Source organism: Felis catus, chromosome A2 (genome assembly GCF_018350175.1).
Source record: "Felis catus isolate Fca126 chromosome A2, F.catus_Fca126_mat1.0, whole genome shotgun sequence".
Lineage (NCBI taxonomy): Eukaryota > Metazoa > Chordata > Mammalia > Carnivora > Felidae > Felis > Felis catus.
In genome coordinates this window covers 154,912,216-154,931,188 of record NC_058369.1, presented here as the reverse complement: position 1 = coordinate 154,931,188, position 18,973 = coordinate 154,912,216, and the positions used below count along the sequence as shown (strand labels likewise).

The window sequence follows — 18,973 nt, the reverse complement described above, 5'->3', positions numbered from 1 at the left end:
TTAGGGGAATCTTTTTAATGTGAGATTTGGATCATGCCCCTTCCCTGATTCGTTCACCACCAAAGCCAAGCATAAATAGCACGGCATTCAGTGCTCTCAAGAACGTGGTCCTGAGCCGCATTGGTAGTTGTGTTGACCACTACACTTCACCACTTGGATCTGGCCATACTGTTTCCCGTGGTCCTAACACAGCCTGTGTCTTTCTGCCTCACTCTCTTTGCTCTCGCTCTTCTTCCTGCCTCCAATGGCTCCCTGTTCAGTTAGCTCTCCATAGTCTAACTCAGGGTCTCCTGCAAGTGACTGGCTAAATGGCAGTTCTTTCATAATGCCTTACTCTCCTGACCTCCTTCGTTCTTCAAAGGGATCGCTTCCTCTTCCGGGCTCCCCCGCCGTAGCACTTACGTTGTCTGCTGCTTGGGCTGCTGATTTCTGTATCAGTCTTGCTTTCCCTGGGGGTATGCAGCATGATGGTTGAGGTCACAGATTTCCCGAGACCTGGACTACCTGGGTGTCACTTCCTCTTCCGCCATCTCCCAGCTGCCATTGCTCTTGCTTCAGCCTCATTGAAGACCTCCCCACAGGGCTGATAAGGAGGCTCTTGCGAGTTTCTATGTGCGAGGGCTGGGGAACAACGCCTAGCTAATTTAGTGCTCTAGAGGTCAAGATCCACATTTGATGCATCTTTTTTGTTTGTTTGTTTCCCAGCTCCTAGTGAGGAATTCTTATTGGTTGAATGAAAGCATGGATTTCAGTTAGACCCTATTTTATGATTATTTTCCGAGATCTGCCACTTGAGAGATTGAAACACTTCATTCATTCGTAGCCTGCTCGCCTACCCACGTATACATCTTATTTTAAAACCTGTGTACGTTTTGTTTTGTTTGTTTACATTATTTGAAAAATTGAAGTATGTGCATGAACTCACCCTTCTTGGTGTGTGGTTCCAAGTTTCAACAAACGAGTCCAGTTGTGTCACTACCATTCTTCCCTCCTCCCCCAGCCTCTGGTCAGCAACCACTGACCGTTTTTCTCTCCTTATACTTTTGCTTATTCCAGAATGGAAACATGTAGTATGGTGCATTCCATTTTTTAACCCATGCAGAATATTCCCCAAAGAAATTTCAACTGCAGACAAAATGTTCACTTGAGCAAAATGCCTACAAAAAGCAGCTGCTTGGCGAACGCTTACGAATTACCGAGCCGATCACAGCTTCCACCGGTTCTCTCGACAGCTGCAGTAATAATGATAGCTTGTGTGTCCTGGGCCCCACAGTGTGCGTGGCCCTGCGCTGACTGACCTTATATCCACAAACTCGGTCCTTACAGTTGTCCTCCACACACATGGGCCTGAGGACGAGAAAACGAGAGCTATATGATGGGGTCGAACAATGAGGATTGAACTTTTTAGAGCAGAAGATCCACGTTGAGCCGGGGGGTGGTCGTCAGGGAGCTTTGTGTTGTTTGACGTCTTTCGTCAGTGGCGGCAGTTTGGCGTGTTTGTCTTACTCGCTCGGTGCTGCTCTGAGCAGGAGCCTCTGGAGAGTCAGCCGCGTGTCTCTTAGGCCCGGGACCCTTGCATGTGTCTCTTCACGCAGAAACATAAGCATGGTAGGCAGTTAGGTGTCCTCTAGGTGTCCGTGTGGATGTCACGTGTCCCTTTTTCTTCCCTTCCTCGTAGGTGTTCGTCTTTGGCCCTGTCACAGAATGGCTGCATTTCTACAACAAGGGCCTCTACTGCTGTCTGTGGATTGGGAATGGCCTGCTGCAGTCTACCGGTTGGCCCTGTGTGGTTGCGGTTATGGGCAACTGGTTTGGGAAAGCGGGGTATGCCACTCCCCTTGTCTTTAATTTCTCTTTTTAAGTGGTTTTAATATCAGATTATTCACACCTGTCATCAGTCAACTTGATCTTTTTGATCCTTCCCGTGCCTTCCCTCTATCTTAGAAAGAATAGTTGAGAGGTTTCACATTGGAGCGTGTCGGAAATGGTGTGGACTTGAGGGGTGGCCTAGCCCCGTGAGACACGTTCTTTTTTATTCTTAAATAAATAATGTTTATTTATTTTTGAGAGAGTGGGGGTGGGGAGATTTCTACGTGGGGCTCAATCCCACGACCCTGGGATCATGACCTGAGCTGAAATGAGAGTCAGATGCTCAACCAACTGAGCCATCCAGTCTACCCCCCATCCCCCAGCACATTTTCTTTTTTTTTTTTTTTTAAATGTTTATTTTTGAGAGAAACCGACAAAGTGCAAGCAGGGGAGGGGCAGAGAGAGAGAGGGAGACACAGAATCCGAAGCAGGCTCAGGCTCTGAGCTGTCAGCACAGAGCCTGACACGGGGCTCGGACCCACGAACCATGAGATCATGACCTGAGCTGAGGTCAGATGCTCAACCGACTGAGCCACTCAGGTGCCCCAAGATAATATTTTTTTTTTTTAGTTTATTTTTTTATTTTGAAAGAGAGAGGAGGGTAGAGGGGCTGATAGAGGGAGAGAATCCTAAGCAGGCTCTGTGCTGCCAGCAGCTGATGTGGAGACTCGATCTCACGAATTACGAGATCAAGACCCGAGCCAAAATCAAGAGTCAGATGCTTAACTGAGCCACCCGGGTGCCCCAAAGATAATCACTTTGACACATATCATTTTGAGATCATTCTTACTTGAGCTTTTATTTTTTTTAATTTTTATTCATTTAAAAAAAAAATTTTTTTTTTTAATTTATTTATTTTGAGAGAGACAGACAGCACAAGTGGGAGAGGGGCAGAGACAAAGGGAGAGAGAGAATCCCAAGCAGGCTCTGCATTGCCTGCACAGAGCCTGATGTGGGGCTTGAACGCACGAAGCCATGAAATCATGACTTGAGCTGAAACCAAGAGTCAGACGCTTAACTGACTGAGCCATCCAGGCGCCCTCCAAAATGTTTATTTATTTATTTTGAGAGAGAGCGAGAGAGACAGAGAGAGAAAGTGTGTGGGAGGGGCAGAGAGAGAATCCCAAGTAGGCTCTATGCTGTTAGCACAGAGCCTGCTGTGGACTTCGTCTCATGAACCTTGAGATCATGACCTGAGCCAAAATCAAGAGTCTGAACACTTAACTGACTGAGCTACCCAGGCACTCCTTACCTGAGCTTTTATAAGTTGGATGACACTGGGTGTTTGAAAGCAGTGCCTGGACAGGTTGACCATTCCATTATTTCCATGGATCAATCACAAAGAAAAAAAACTTGAGCCATTATTGTTCATTTTTGAACATTGGACAATTTGTTTTTAAACAAGTAATACTAGTAAGTGAAATTGATGATGTGCTACTTAAGGCCCAGTGAGGTTTCCTCTAAAACACAGCAATAAACCACAAAGTACCATTAAAACTATGACAGTTTAAAGCAGTTCTTTTTCAACTGGTTTCTTCTAAAATCATGTCTTTGGTTAGCCAGTGTTGTTCAGAGGCTGACCTCTTTCCTCCAGGACCCTCTTGATAGATTTTGTATGTTTTATGATTTTTTATTTTAATTAATTAATTAATTTTTAATTTTTCAACTTTTTTTTTTTAACGTTTATTTATTTTTGAGACAGAGAGAGACAGAGCATGAACAGGGGAGGGTCAGGGAGAGAGGGAGACACAGAATCTGAAACAGGCTCCAGGCTCTGACCTGTCAGCACAGAGCCCGACACGGGGCTTGAACTCACAGACTGCGAGATCATGACCTGAGCCGAAGTTGGATGCTTAACCGGCTGAGCCACCCAGGTGCCCCTTAATTTTTTAAAATTTATTTATTTTTGAGAGACAGAGACAGATAGAGCATGAGTTGGGGAGGGGCAGAGAGAGAGGGAGACACAGAATCTGAAGCAGGCTCCAGGCTCTGAGCTGTCAGTACAGAGCCCGGCACGGGCTCGAACCCACAAACCATGAGATCATGACCCGAGCTGAAGTTGGATGCCCAACCGACTGAGCCACCCAGGAGCCTGTTTTATTATTTTTTAAATGTTTGTTTATTTTTGAGAGAGAGAGAGAGAGAGAGAGAGAGAGAACACGCATGTGCACACACACACACACACACATGCACGTAGGAGTCGGGTGCGGGGGTAGAAGGAGAAGCAGAGAGGGGAGTGGGGATGGACAGAGGATCTGAAGTGGGCTCTGTGCTAAAGCAGAGACTCTGATGCAAGATTCGAACTCGCATGCGTGATCTGAGCTGAAGTCAGCTGCTTAACCAACTGAGCCACCCAGGCACCCCTTTCCTGGACCGTTGTGGTAGCTAGGTTCCCTTCCACGAGATTCTTGGTTTACCTATTTTTTTTTAATGGCTTTATTAAGGTATATAATAAGCTGCACAGATTTAAGATGTACCATTTGATGAGCGTTGGCATGCATACGTCCTTAAAACCACCACCACAGTTAAGAAAATGGACATATCCATCACCCCCAAGAGTTTCCTCTTGCCGTTTTGTTAAAGTCCTCTCCTCCACCACTCCTGCTACCTTCTCCCTCCCTCCCATTGCTGTCTCCAGGCAACTGTTGATCTGCTTTCTGTCACTTTAGATTACTTTGCATTTTCTAAAATTTTATATAAATAGAATCATACAGTATATAGTTTCTTGATTGCTTTCATTCAATGTAATTATTCTGAGGTTCATTCATATCGTGTGTGTCGATAGTTCATTCCTTTTTTTAGCCAAGTAGTAACCTATTGTATCACCATTTGTTTATCTTTTCAGCTGTTGTTGAACGTTTGGGTTGTTTTCAGTTTTTGGTTATTACAGACAAAGCCCCTGTGAACATTTGTGTATAAATCCTTAAAAGAACATATGCTTTCCTTTTCCTTGGATAAATACCTCAAAGTAGAATGTCTGTGTCATGTGGTAGGTGTGTGTTTACCTTTTTAAGAAACTGGCAGTCTCTTCCAAAGTGGTTTTACCATTTTACATTCCTGCCAGCAGAGTGTAAGGGTTCTAGTTTCTGTGTGTTCTTGCCAGCACTTGGTATATGTGGCCTTTTTTGTTTTCAGCTATTCTAGTAGGTATGCAGTGGTACATCACTGGTTTTCATTTGCATTTCCCTAATATCTGATGGTGTCCAATATCTTTTTATGTGCTTCCTTGCATCATATTTTTGTGTGCACGAAGCTTCTTTTTTTTAAACTTTTTATTTGAGATAACTGTAGATTCATACTCTTTAATGTTGTATTAGATTTTTTCCCCCTTAGGATTTAAAATTTTTTTTAAAGTAATTTCTACACCCAACTCAACTTACAACCTTGAGATCAAGAATTGCATGCTCCACTGACTGAGCCAGCCCGACGCCCCTGGATTGTTTTGTATTATTGAGTTTTGAGAGTTCTTTGTATTTCAGATGAAGTCTTTTATTAGATCAGTGATAGGCAAATATTTCCTCCCAATCTGTGGCTTACTTTCAAAAATCTCTTAACAGTATCTTGGGATGCACCCCGAAATGAGCTTTAGTTTAATAATAGCCTTAAGGAACATGATGTTTTGTCATTTGGGTGTACTTTAAAAACATCTTAAGATAGAATGTTGGTTCTTTGTAATGTGGACTTCCACCGTTTTGGCCATTTTGTATGGGAACTGCGTCAGAATTCCTTCCGATTGTATTGTCTTCTGTTTTCTACTGTTCTCGTAGACGAGGAGTCGTGTTTGGTCTCTGGAGTGCCTGTGCATCAGTGGGCAATATTTTGGGAGCATGCCTAGCTTCTTCTGTTCTGCAATATGGTTATGAGGTAGGTATTTCTTTCTAGCTTTTTCTTGAGTATATAAATATATTTTGTTTTTTAGGAAATAGTACTATGGCTATTTAAACCATGTAGAGCTATGTTTGGGTGGGGCAAGGCTTGTCTTAAAAGTAGACAAACTTTTGATAAATCCAAACATAGAGATTATTCATGGGAAAAATGCCCAAGTCTAAAGACAATATAATCAATTGGGAGAAAAGTCTTTGCAACTCATGTTACAGATAAAGAACTAATCTCCCTCCTATGTAAAGAGTATCTGCAAATTGATAATAAAAAGATCAACAACAAATAGAAAGGAGGGTAAAGGATTTGAATGTGTAGTTCATGAAAAAGAAATAGAAATGGTTTCGAAATATATGACAAAATATGCCACTTTATTTGTAACTTATTCATTCAATAAATATGTATCACAGTCTAAGTGCTCCTAGGCAGTAGGGAGTAGAGCACTGGCCAGAAAAGAGAAAAATCTCTGCCTTTATGGAGCGTAGGTGTTAGTTGGTAGAGAAATGCAAATTAAAACTACACTAAAAAAGAAAGGAACTATGCTGTTTACTTGTTATATTGGTAAGAATCCCTAAGTTTGATAGCATCTTGTGTTTATGAGAATGTAAACAAGCATTGACCCCCCCCCCTCCCCCCCGGAGTCACTATGAGACTGTCCATCAAAATTACAGCTGCTCTAACTGAGCTGTTCCACCTCCAGTAAGTAATCCCACAGGTGAATATACTTCCACATATACAAGGTAATATTTCTATACGGTTATTTCAACATTGTTTGTAATAACAAAAATTGATAACAAATGTGAACCAGTAGGGAAATAAACTGTGACATCCTCTTCAACGGAAGGCTGAAGGCCATAAATTAGAATTTGGAAGCTTTCTCCGTCCTGATAGGGAAAGTTCTCAATGGTATGTTAAATGAAGAAAGCGAGGGTGCAGAACAGCATGTATTGAGTGAAGCCATTTTTGTAGAATGGCGGAAAAGTTAGAGTATATATTTATATTCGCTTGTGTTTCTAAAACAGTCTCTGGGAAGTAGAAATCAAATAACAATGGTCATATGTTGGGAAAATGAGGATTAAGTGGATGGGAGAAGAGGTGGGAAGGAGAGTTTTTACTATACAATCTACTTTTTGTTGCTTGGATCATGTGAAAGTATATGTATTTTAAAACCTAAATAATGTAAGTAAGTTAATCTTTTAAAAAGTAGATAAATCTTTAAGTTTTAAAAAATGTTTGTTTATTTTGGAGAGAGACAGAGTGTGAGTGGTGGAGGGGCAGAGAGAGAGGGAGACACAGAATCTGAAGCAGGCTCCAGGCTCTGAGCTGTCAGCACAGAGCCCGACACGGGGCTCGAACTCACAGACCGCGAGATCATGACCTGAGCTGAAGTCAGACGCTTAACCGACTGAGCCACTCAGGTGCCCCTAAAAAATAAATAAATCTTTGAATAGTTCACCAAAGGTTTGGTCTCAGAAGAATTTTTGTCTAGTTAGGGTCAATGGGAGGTCCTTCGTGCACTCCCAGTCACCTTTATTCTAGGCTTCTTAGATTTGCATCTGGATTATACTCATTGCTTCAGATGGGAATTTTGGTTCACCCTGTGTGCTGCTCCCAGGTTTGACTTCTGGAAACGCTAACGTGTCACCGTCTTTTCCAGAAATTTAGGCTGTCTATCCACATCAGGTTCCATTCTCTATTAAACAGAATTCAGCTCTGCAGCCTGGCTTTTGAGGTTCTTTCATCTTGATCTCAGCTTTTCCTATCAGTTTTATTCCCTACTGTCCCTCAGCACAAGCCATCTGCTTTGACCATGTAGGAGACTTTCTATCCAGTTCCCAGCCCTCTTTGCTTCAGTCGTGCTGGGAAAGACCGTCAGCTGCCTGTTTTAGCTCTTCCTTAAGACATTGTCTTGCTATATCGGCATCATTAGCTGTTTCCTTCTCTATGTGTTTCTTATTACGACTGGGCCTTCTCATCTATTCGGCTGCTTGATGCCTCGTGTTATTGTTTGGTGTATTGTTTAATCCCCTCAACCGGATAGAATGTTTGCGGGGGCAGATACTGTCTCCTTGGGAGGCTGTGTGGTGCAAAGAATGAGGATTTGGGAGCCAGTCCTGATTTCACAATTGTAGTACCACTCAGTGTCCCTGGGACTTTAATTGTGCTCTTTGAGCCTCGTGGGGAAGATGCCTGGGAAAACACGCGAAACAGCTCTGTGCCTGGCACGGGCCATTTCCTTGCCAGTCTCCCTGTTCTTCCTGCCCAGCTCCCCACCTTCCCCATGGGTGCTTCTAATGAATGTGCTTGAACGAATCCCCCAGATGGGTAAGGAAGCACCTCTCTCCTCTCTTCTCCAGTATGCCTTTCTGGTGACCGCGGCGGTGCAGTTTGCTGGTGGGATCATCATCTTCTTTGGACTCCTGGTGTCACCAGAAGAAATTGGTGAGGAGAAGCGGCCTTTCTGTTCAGAACATCTTACGGTTATGGTGAGGCCTGCACGGCCAGGTTCTTGTTCTCTAGGAGAACTGTGAGCCCCTTTCAGTGACTTAGAGGAGTGGCGTTGCTCTGTGTGTCCAGTAGACCCCGTGGGTGGCTCTCCCAGCACAGCTGCGGACGTTGGGGGGGAGCGAGGCTCACCTTCCCGGATTCAGGGAAAACTCTTCATTGGCAAATGAGCTTTGTAATCGAGAATACTGACTGGAAACTATCATGGGATGTTTCTCATTTCACTTCTTCAGACATTTCTTGTCCTTCGTAAAAGTAATCTAGTGTGATACTCATCTGTGGTTACATACAGAATATGTACGAGCAAAACCACAGAAGCAAATAAATGTACAAGTCCGTCTTTTGAGTGTTCTTGAAGAGACATGTCAGTTTACTCGTGTGTAGTGAACACTTTATTTTATTTTATTTTTTTAATGTAAGAGAGAGAGAGTGTGAAGTAGTTGAAAAAGCATTGCTCTGAAGCCAGGTAAAGTAGAATCAGAGTCCTGGCTTTGTGGCTTATTAGCTGTGTGATCTTAGCTGACCTCAGCTGACCTTGGCCTCTGAACCTTAGTCGCTTCTTCTGTAATGTGGAAATGAAAATAATACCAACCTCACGAGCAATGATACACGCAGAACCCTCGGCCCAGTGCCGGGCGTCTAGAAGGCATTCTATAAATGGTGGCTGTTACTGTTGCAGGTATCCCAGGTATTGAGGCAGAAGAAAATTTTGAAGAAGACTCACACAGGCCATTAATTAATGATGCCGAAAACGAAGATGAATACGAACCTAATTATTCCATTCAAGAAGGCAGCACTATTACCCAAGTCAAGGCAATCAGCTTTTATCAGGCCTGTTGTCTTCCTGGAGTTATACCGGTAAGGGCCCCTCAGATCTCCTTACCACCAGTGAGATATTATGGCCTGAATGTGAACCCTCCCTAGGATAAAGCATCTTTAAGTGTTTAGCTTCTTTTTGATACCTTATTGTAGGAGTGTATGTTCAGAGGAATATTGGATAGTGACCCTCAGCTTGTTTCTAGACTTGAAATTTTATCCGCAGTCTAATGCAGGGGTTGGTGTACATTTTCTGCGAAGAGCCAGATAGTAAATGTTTTTAACTTTGGAGGGGGGATTGTACAGGCTCTACCACAACTACTCACGTCCAGGAAGCAAGAAACCCTGGATGGTATGGAACAAATGGGTGTGGACAGGTTTGGCCCGTGAGCTCCAGTGTGCTGACCCTGACCTAGCATTCAAGTAAGAAGGCAGAATTAATGTTTTTTTTGGTTTTTGTTTATTAATGTTTATTTATTTTGAATGAGAGCAGGAGAGAGGGGGAGCACATGCACGCATGCACAGGGGAGGAGCAGAGAGAGAGAGAGAGGGAGAGAGAGAAACCCAAGCAGGCAGAGCCTGACATGGGGCTCAGTCTCACAAACTGTGAGATCATGACCTAAGCCGAACTCAAGAGTCGGAAGCTTAACCAACTGGGCCACTCAGGTGCCCGAAATTGGTGTTTTTAAATACATTCTTTCTGATTTGTTGAAGTATTGTAGAATTATATGTAGACCAAGAGGGGGTTTTGAATGGTCCATTTCAGTCTGCCTTCTTTGCCTATATTCTTATCATTCCGGGAACAAAATCGTTTGCCCTTTTATTAAAAGGTCCAGAGCACATTACTCCACAGTACTTCTTGGTAATGCATTCCAGTGTTTCCAAAACCTTTACGGTCAGGAGAACCGTCTAACGTCTGAACTAAATCCCTTCTGCTGCAGTTTTTCTGTCTTGATGTTTCGGGCCCTCTAGCACGGGAGTGGAAGTTAAGAGGCCTAGGTTATGTGTCCGGCTTACCCACTAACTCTGTGTGAGGCCTGGGATAAGTCCCTCAGCCCATCCTGTGTCCCTGTTCCCCTTCCCTCTGGAGTGGAAAGTAAACCAGCCTTCCCCGGGGCCTAGAACATTGGGTTATTGTATTGTGAACAAGCACCCGGTTTTGTTTATTTTATTGTCTAATGGTGCTTTACAATGTAACCCCTCAGCTAGATTCAGAGCCTGCAGGTTGTCCTTTCTCATACATACTTGTTCCCTCTGACCTCTGCCTCCAAGCCGAGGGGACCGATATTTGCAAACAGTGAACTATAAGTTAAAATGTAAGTGTGAGTTTCCACAATTCTGTCACCAAAAGATGATATATTATACAAGAGAAATGCAAGTTCCTTTAGGCCTGTTCTCATGCTAGTGATTAGTAATTTTTAACTAGTTATTAAAATACTTTGCTGGTAATAGTTTAATTTCTGGGACAGGACTTAAAAATCTGTTGCTGTAAGTGGTTTTTTTTTTTTTCTATTCCTTTGTATTTCACAAGCGATTGTTCCCTGACACAGGCAGGGATGCAGAGGAAATCTAGTTAACTTAATTCCTTTGTCTCTGCAGCAGGCTGTCTGGACAAAACGCCCTCATGATTGGGATTTAGCTCTCTAGGGGGTGGCTGTTGCCCTGCCAGGGAAGCTGTTTTAAAACAAGTGATACCTAGGGAATAACTGGCAGCTCCAGGGAAAAGAATATACTAGCCAGACACCCTTTGAAGTCCGGTCTCTCTGCTCCTCCCCCTTTTTCCTTTGATGCTAAATGTCAGGATTTCCTGGTAATAATGTGTTGAATATAGGAGTCTTAGCCCCGCTGCCATCTTTTATTCCTCCAAGTAGAGTCACGAGGCCCATGGCCATCGTGTTCCTTCATTGCTGACTCACCAAAGATACTTTTTCTTTTCCACTGGAATATAAAGCCTTTGGACACCATAATATGAAAATAGTTTTAACATTGATGCTTTTTTTAGACCTTGAAACTGGAGTGTAGTCCTATGGCCCTCCACTGTTCATAATGTTAACTTTGCAGGAAGTAGACGAACCAGAAAGGTCTGGCTGCTTGGAAGAAAAGCCGAGATGCTTACTGGATTTCTTTGCTTTTGGTTAATGATAGTCGGATGAATACCTTTTATCTTTGTCTAAATAAAGAAACACGAGTAAATGCCCTGCCTTTTAGGTTCAAAACACTGGTTTGCTTCTACCAGAGAACTGGAAGGAGAAGAAATTGGGGACAGTCAAGAAATAGTCCTATGTGTTCTTATTCTAAAGGCCTGCTGCATGTGCTTTTCTGGAAGCTAATGGGGATAAAGAGAAGAGGGAGACTAGGCAAAGTCAGGGAATCTATAGAAATGTTTAATTCTAGAATCAGGTGGGTTCATCCCAAACTCCTGTGTCTGGTTTTGCTTTCTTAATTATGTTAAAAATTGTGGTCCTGCTGTGCTGTTTGTTCTCACTGATAGTCGCGTGTTTTTCTTGTAGTATTCACTGGCCTATGCCTGCTTGAAGTTGGTAAATTACTCCTTCTTCTTCTGGTTGCCCTTTTATCTGAGTAACAACTTTGGATGGAAGGAGGCTGAAGCTGACAAGCTGTCCATTTGGTACGATGTTGGAGGAATTATAGGTAAGGCCAGGTGCATCTTTTTCTGTAAGGGGAATTAGTCACTAGTAATATTTTACTGGGTTATGAAATCTGACATCCTTTAAAGTTTTATTACTTAGTCCACAGCCATTTTTCCTAAAGTGTCCAATCAGTAAACACACAAACTCTTAAAAAAAAAAAAAAAAAAAAAAAAAAAGAATCCGTAGAAAAGAAGAGCCAGCCCCCGGCAGCCCTGTGATTTATAGGGCTCTTGTTTCTCCGTTCTTTGTTTATGGATCAGTTCTTTTGTGTTGGGAAGCACAGCGATGTTTCCCTCCGTGATCTCTTTAAGTGTAACCCTTTCGTACACTTGTAAGTGACATCTGAGCTCTAAAGCTAATCACATGCCAGGGAGCCGAGTTAGAATGTGAATGTGTTCATTTGATCTATTTCCCACCACCTTTCCCACCACCCACACCAAAGAAGGGGAGATACTAGCTTAGTGTGTAGATTTTGTCAGACCATAGAGGTAGGAATAATAGCGGGGTTAATTCCTATGCGCATTTTGCAGCTGTTTCATTGTACACAGCAGATTTTAATGGTAACTTTTTGCTATAGCTGGAAGTACAAACAAGTACGGGAGAAACTTTAAAACAAGACAGCGGTACGGACTGCGGTAGTGGGTGTTACTGCTGTTGCTGTGGCAAAACCTTAACATCTTTTCTGTGCTGTTTGGATTTAGAATTGTGGTAAGGCTAAACTGTCCTGAGCACGTGAGAGCGGTGCATCCTCAGGCGACACCCTGTTATTGTACTTGAACTTGTCTGCCCTTAGCCTTAGATACAGAGCCAAAGGTGAGGCTGTCACCTTTAGACCTGCTCATACCTCTGGATCCTGCTGTCTGATGAGGATGTACCAGATGTCCCATAGTCCCTAGAACTCGAAATGGGGCTGTATCTAAAGGTGACCTTGTTGTTTGAAGGATTCACATCACCTCTTTTTAAAGATCCTGGCCTGTGCATTATCACCAGACCATAATCACTGCATTTAATTTTAGTGAACATTTATTGGCTGCTACTAATAGCCTGTGAGGCATGGTCTTCAATGAATCATCTTTTTTTGTTTGTTTGTTTAATGCTTATTTATTTTGGGAGAGAGAGCGAGAGCACACGTGCGTGAGTCAGGGGGAGGGGCAGAGGGCGGGCCTATGCACAAGAGAAAGAGGGAGAGACAGAGAGAGAGAATCCCAATCAGGTTCTGTCTGAGCCATCCAGGAGCCCCTAATGAATCATCTTAAAACAATTTTTTTTAATGTTTATTTATTCTTGAGAGACAGAGAGAGACAGAACGCAAGTGGGGGAGGGGCAGACACACACACACACACACACACACACACACACACACACACACACACAGAATCCAAAGCAGGCTCCAGGCTCCCAGGTGTTAGCACAGAGCCCGACGTGGGGCTGAAAGTTACAAACTGAGAGATCATGACCTGAGCCGAAGTCGGACGCTTAACTGACTGAGCCACCCAGGCACCCCCGTATCTTTTAAAATAAAAAGCAGAAGAATTAGGAAAAGCCGTCACAGCTGGTTTGAAAAGGGAGAACAGCAAGAGACAGTGGGTGGTTTTGATGATTTTTCCTTATTTTGCTGTCTGATTCATGGTGTCCTGTCCCTGTCATCCATCATGGCAATTGACAGTCAGGCATTCTTCCTAAAAGGAAGCTCTGGTGGAAGCTTTTTAGGAGAGTCAGCCCTCTTTTTGGGTGGACCAGTCTCAGGATCCTATAGCAGGTAGAGGGTACACGGTGAATGAGTTTCAGGTAACTGAGCTAAATGATAAACGATTTTGATTGTGATGGGCTCCTTGTGCTTTACAGGTGGAACTTTGCAAGGTTTCGTCTCTGACGTATTACAGAAGAGAGCCCCGGTTTTAGCTCTGAGTCTGCTTCTGGCAGTTGGGTCCCTCGTTGGATATAGCCGTGAGTATTCCCTTGCAATTCAGTTATTTTTCTGATCTCTTAGGACTAAGGCCTTTGCCATGAGTCGGCGATCAACGCCAGGGAGATCCTTGAGACCGGCTACAAAGGCTGATCCGAGACCTTTGTATGGTCCTGTAAATGCCTGGTAAAAGTATCATCACGTAGTTTTATTTGTGTTGGGGAGGAAACTGGCATCTCTTCTGCTTTGTTGGTTTGTTTAAAAGCTTGCTTGGGAGTGTATATGCTTTGTTTGAGGGTAGGCTCCAGAGGGCCAGCATTAGAGGCAATAAAACAATAAAAGGGAAAGGGTTTCAAAAGAGGAGAGATGGTAATTAGTAGGTTTGGTATATGTCCCTTAAGATGCTGCTGAGAAGGGAGTAGAGTTTTTCCTTAGCTTTTAGAAGTCTCATTAGCTCGAGCACCAGCAAGTGGCAGACATTACAAATAAAAGTTGGGGCAGGCGGTGAAAGACTTGTAGCCCTTTGTTGTCTCTGGGAGTGATCTGTGAGGTCACCGAGATCCAGATCTTTGTGTGCCGTTCGGTGCGGGCCCGTGTAATCCGTTCTTAAAATCAGCACGCTGTTTCTGTGTCCCTTCTCATAGGTTCTCCAAACGATAAGTCCATTAACGCACTTCTGATGGCGGTTACGGGTATGTTGTGTGGCTCCGTTTCGTTATACTATTACTACTCCTCTGTAAATAAAAAGAAGAGAGGGAAACTGTGTGCTCTTTCAGCTTGAGTAATACTGACCCTTCGTTATGGAGAACTCACATGGGAAAAGGAAAACTGTCTACTTCAGATTCTGTTTCTCTGCTCTTATGTGACCTCTTCAGTCCTGTTGTTAGAGAAGCAGTCCCTTTTGACAGAGATTTTCTAGTACTTTTTTTTACTTTATTTTTTTTTAAGTTTATTTATTTATTTATTTATTTATTTATTTTATTATTATTTTTTTTTAATTTTCATGTTTATTTTGATTTTTAAGACAGAAAGAGACAGAGCATGAGTAGGGGTAGGGCAGAGAGAGAGAGAGGGAGACATAGAATCTGAAGCAGGCTCCAGGCTCCAAGCTGTCAGCACAGAGCCCGACGTGGGGCTCGAACCCACAGACCGTGAGATCATGACCTGAGCCAAAGCCGGATGCCCAACCGACTGAACCACCCAGGCGCCCCTAAGTTTATTTATTTTTGACAGAGAGAGAGATTGAGAGAGAGAGAGAGAGAGAGACAGAGCACGAGTGGGGTTGGGGCAGAGAGAGGGAGACAGAATCCGAAGCAGGCTCCAGGCTCTGAGCTGTCAGCACAGAGCCTGACGCGGGGCTCGAACTTGAGGACCGCGAGATCATGATCTGAGCCGAAGTTGGACGCTGAACCGATGGAGCCACCCAGGCGCCCCTCTAGTATTTTTTGATTGGCCTCAGCTTCCCCTGTTACTTCTAGAAGGGACTTAGGAAGATGGCACGTTAGAAACCAGTTCACCAGCTTTCAGTGTTGGAATTGGCCAGTGTTTCTCCACTGGAGCAGCAGATGAAACAGTTGAGTGTAATCAGGGCCGTGGTATAGAAGAATGACTTTTAAACTTTAGATCATACTCGGGAGAGTGAGAGCTGCTCATGATACGTGAGGCACATGGAGCGCATTCCAGCCGTGCGAACAGATTCACACGGGCCAGCCTCTGCTCAGTCCTCAGACAGCCTTGCGGGGGGCGGTGGCTGAGAAGAACCATCTGCGCCGCTTGTGGAGCTGCTTCTCTTCACTCTCATTTTCAGTACGTGTGGTTGAATTTGGAGAGTCAAATGCTCAGTTGATACAACTCTACCGTAGAAGTCGACAAGCGAGTGTAATTAGTTCCTGATGAACGCAGCCTTTGCAGCATTAGAAAGGCTGTACGTTCACTGTATTTTCTGTATCTTTGGCTTTTATAAAAATATACTGCCGTATCACGTAATTCAAGTAGGACTTTCAGAAAAGCAGATGCCAACTAGTTTGAAGATGTCACTATCTGGGAGAGTGTTCATTTTTACTGGTTTCTTCTCCCCCCCCCCCCCTTCACTGTTTCTCTTCAGCATATTGATTAAAATGTTGAGGAGTGCCTGGGTGGCTCAGTGGGTTAAGCATCCGACTTTGGCTCATAATCTCCATATGACCGTGAGGTCATAATCTCACGGCTCGTGAGTTCGAGCCCCACGTCAGGCTCTGTGCTCACAGCTCAGAGCCTGGAGCCTGCTTCTGTGTCTCCCTCTCTTTCTGCCCCTTCCCTGCTTACACTCTGTCTCTCTCTCTCTCAAAAATAAATAAACATTAAAAAAAAATGTTTGGATAAGAGCTTATCTTGTCCAGTAGATTTCTAGTGGTGTTAAGAATAGTGTGTTAATGAGAACCTGTTTTGTTTATGATTTCAGGATTTTTTATTGGTGGACCTTCTAATATGATTAGCTCTGCTATTTCTGCGGACCTGGGTCACCAAGAGCTGATCCAAGGGAGCAGTGAGGCTTTGGCGACCGTCACAGGAATTGTTGATGGAACCGGAAGCATTGGAGCAGCGGTAGGCCAGGTGAGAGAACAGGAGAGGGGGTGAAACTGAGTGGTGAGTAGTCTCTCAATGGTCCAAGAATTTACATCTGCCCACCGGGCCACAGTAGGTGGCACTCTAGTGCTATACAGGACACTTTCCCGTAAAGCCTTGCGTTACTAATCTCCTCTGAGGTCAGCTAATGTGACCTGATATGGAAGGTCTTTCTACGTTTTTTAGTTTCTTCTTCCCACTTTAATATCCAGATTCTTCCTGTCTGGAAATTAGCTGACACCTCATAAGACAGCTCTCAGTCCCAGTTTGCTACTCCTTTCTTCCTAGCCTGAACTTGGCAGTCTGCGGGGCCCTGAGACACATGCTTCTCGTTATCCCCCACCTGGCATGCACACACACCCTACCTCCTCTCTCCTACCAGACACACACGTTCTTCACGTGGATCCCTACCAGAAATCGCCACGGACTCTGGCAGCTTTTCTGAGTCATTTTCTCTGTTTCCAATGGCTGTGTCTCAAAGGGCGGTTCATTAAAGTCTTGGGTCAGGATCATCTAGGTGATTTATTAAAGTACAGAACGCTAAGCTTACCACAGGCTTGCTGATTTAGAACATAGAGATCTGCGTTTCAAAAAGCCTTCCTGGTGATTGTGATGCACTCTAAACTTGAGATCGTCTAGGCTAAGATAGGCCTACAATAAGTAGTCAGAACAACTCAAATCAGTCTTGTTTTGCTTAAATTCAACCTTTTCTTTGGGACAGTTGTGAGTCATGCCTCTCTTAGGTTATACTTTTCCAGCACATTGAGTGCTGCTTTTGCGACAATAAGGATCAGAGAATCATCTGCATAGATAAAATAGTTGAAACTTTGGAAGTGAATGAGATGTTTAATGGGGAAGGAAAATATAGACAAAATCTCAGAGGCTGCCCAGTGGTCGAAGAAACAGGAAGTCAGCAGGGTGACGTGTAGGAAAGGGGAGGTGTTAGTCAGTAAGGTCATAGGTGTAGAGAGGCCAGAGAAGGAGAATGGAATCGAAAACGCTCTTAGTTTTGACAGGTCATTATCGGACCTGAATATTGCTGTTTGGCTTGCTCTGTGGGGCTAGATCACCGATGCCGGATTGCTGGTGGTTAATGAGAGAGCAAGAATTGAGGAAGATAAGCCATCTTGATGCTTATCACTACTCAGCCGTATCTTGTATATTTATTTGTGAATGTCTGACTCCCCCGCCATGTTGTAAGCATCACGAGGGCAGCATTTTGCATTGTGTTCTGCTGTAGCCCCAGTACATAGAACAGTGCCTGGCACACAGTAGACCTTCCAGCATCTGTTGAGTTGTAGTAGAACGACTGATCGATGTGATTGATGTGCTTATTAGCATATTTGATGATGAGACTGAAGAGGAAGAAAAATCCAACAAAAAGTAGGAGAAATTTGCTTACTTGATTGTGCTCTGGAATAGAAACCAAAGAATGCTGTTGGCTACCAGTTCAGAGGTCTTCGTGTTCATGTAAGCGATCGGGGTGGTTGTATTGGACATCCTTTTCTGACACTACTGTATTTCAGGTTCTCGTTTCTCACTGATGTTTTCTGCATTAACCAAGTGGGCATGTTATAATGAGCATTTCAAGGAGCTTATTTTTGTGTAGGGTGCCTCACCTGCCAGTATTTGGATCCCTAACTGTGTATGTGGGTTAGCGTTGGGTTTACTTTGGTGGTCAGGGAAGTGGGTCAGGAGTGAATCATTGTTAGCTTTATTCGTTCCTCTTCCATGTTGATTTTTGAGTAATTTCCCATTGCTCGGGGCATGAAATCCCAAACTCTGTGACTTAATATCAGAAACTTGATGAGCTTTGTCCCAGCTCTCTGAACTTACCCTGAGCAGCTTTCTTTCCCCACCTTTCCTTGACTTCACAAGAAAATTGCCCTCTCGGTTTCCATAGCACTTGGTGCTCACCTCTAACAGTGCTTGTCATGGGGCATCCCGCTTCCTGGTTTATCTGTCTGTGCCAGACTGCATTCCTTGCAAACAGGAACTGTTTCTTTCCTCCAATGCTTAGTGTGTTTATGACACACAGTAGGGGATCAGTAAGGTTAAATCGTGGTGTCTACCCAAGAAAAATGAGCACACGTGTCCACGTATGTTCATAGCTGGATTTTTCCTAACAGCTAAAAATTAGAAAAAACTCAAATGTCCACCAACTGAAGAATGGATGAACAAAATGTGGTGTATTCATTATGATGGAGTAGTATTTCTAAGAGGGTATCTGGCACTGAAAAGAGGATAGATGTTACATAGATGGACCTAAAAAATATTATGCTAAGTGAAAGAAGCCAGTTACAAAAGACCACATGCTGTAAATGATTTCATTCATGTGAGATATCCAAAATGGGCGAAAGAGAGTAGTGGTTGCCTGGGAGCAGGTGGGCGTGAGGAGTGACTACTGATAGGTACGAGGTCTCTTTGTGGGGGGGGGGAGGGCGGGGTGGTGGTGGTGATAGAAATGGCTTATAATTAGATTATGGTAATGGTTGCACAATTCTGTAAGTATACTCAAAACCGTTGAACTGCATGGGTGAACTTTATGTTATGTAAGCTATACGTCAATAAAACTATTTAAAAGAAAGATAAAGTAACAGAAAGACATGGGGGCACTGCTCTGAGCTCTTTAATGAGCGACCAGATCTCATAGTTTCATAATCTAGGGTAAATCACTCACTTGTTTTGCTTTTTAATGTTTGTTTGTTTTTGAGAGTGAGAGAGAGAGACACACACAGAGTGC

At 43.7% G+C, this 18,973-nt stretch overlaps 1 protein-coding gene across 11 annotated transcripts in view; it reads left to right on the top strand.

Annotated features, from left to right (window-relative positions):
• Nucleotides 1-18,973, top strand: part of SLC37A3 (solute carrier family 37 member 3) — a 154,488-nt gene that overhangs the window by 20,217 nt on the left and 115,298 nt on the right. For all 11 annotated transcript variants that reach the window (XM_023250630.2, XM_023250629.2, XM_023250625.2 and 8 more), the window contains 8 exons: nt 1,679-1,824; nt 5,637-5,733; nt 8,106-8,190; nt 8,933-9,111; nt 11,580-11,721; nt 13,566-13,667; nt 14,271-14,318; nt 16,067-16,218. In XM_023250630.2, the coding sequence (XP_023106398.1) occupies nt 1,679-1,824; nt 5,637-5,733; nt 8,106-8,190; nt 8,933-9,111; nt 11,580-11,721; nt 13,566-13,667; nt 14,271-14,318; nt 16,067-16,218 (951 nt within the window). The remainder of the gene's footprint in view (nt 1-1,678; nt 1,825-5,636; nt 5,734-8,105; nt 8,191-8,932; nt 9,112-11,579; nt 11,722-13,565; nt 13,668-14,270; nt 14,319-16,066; nt 16,219-18,973) is intronic.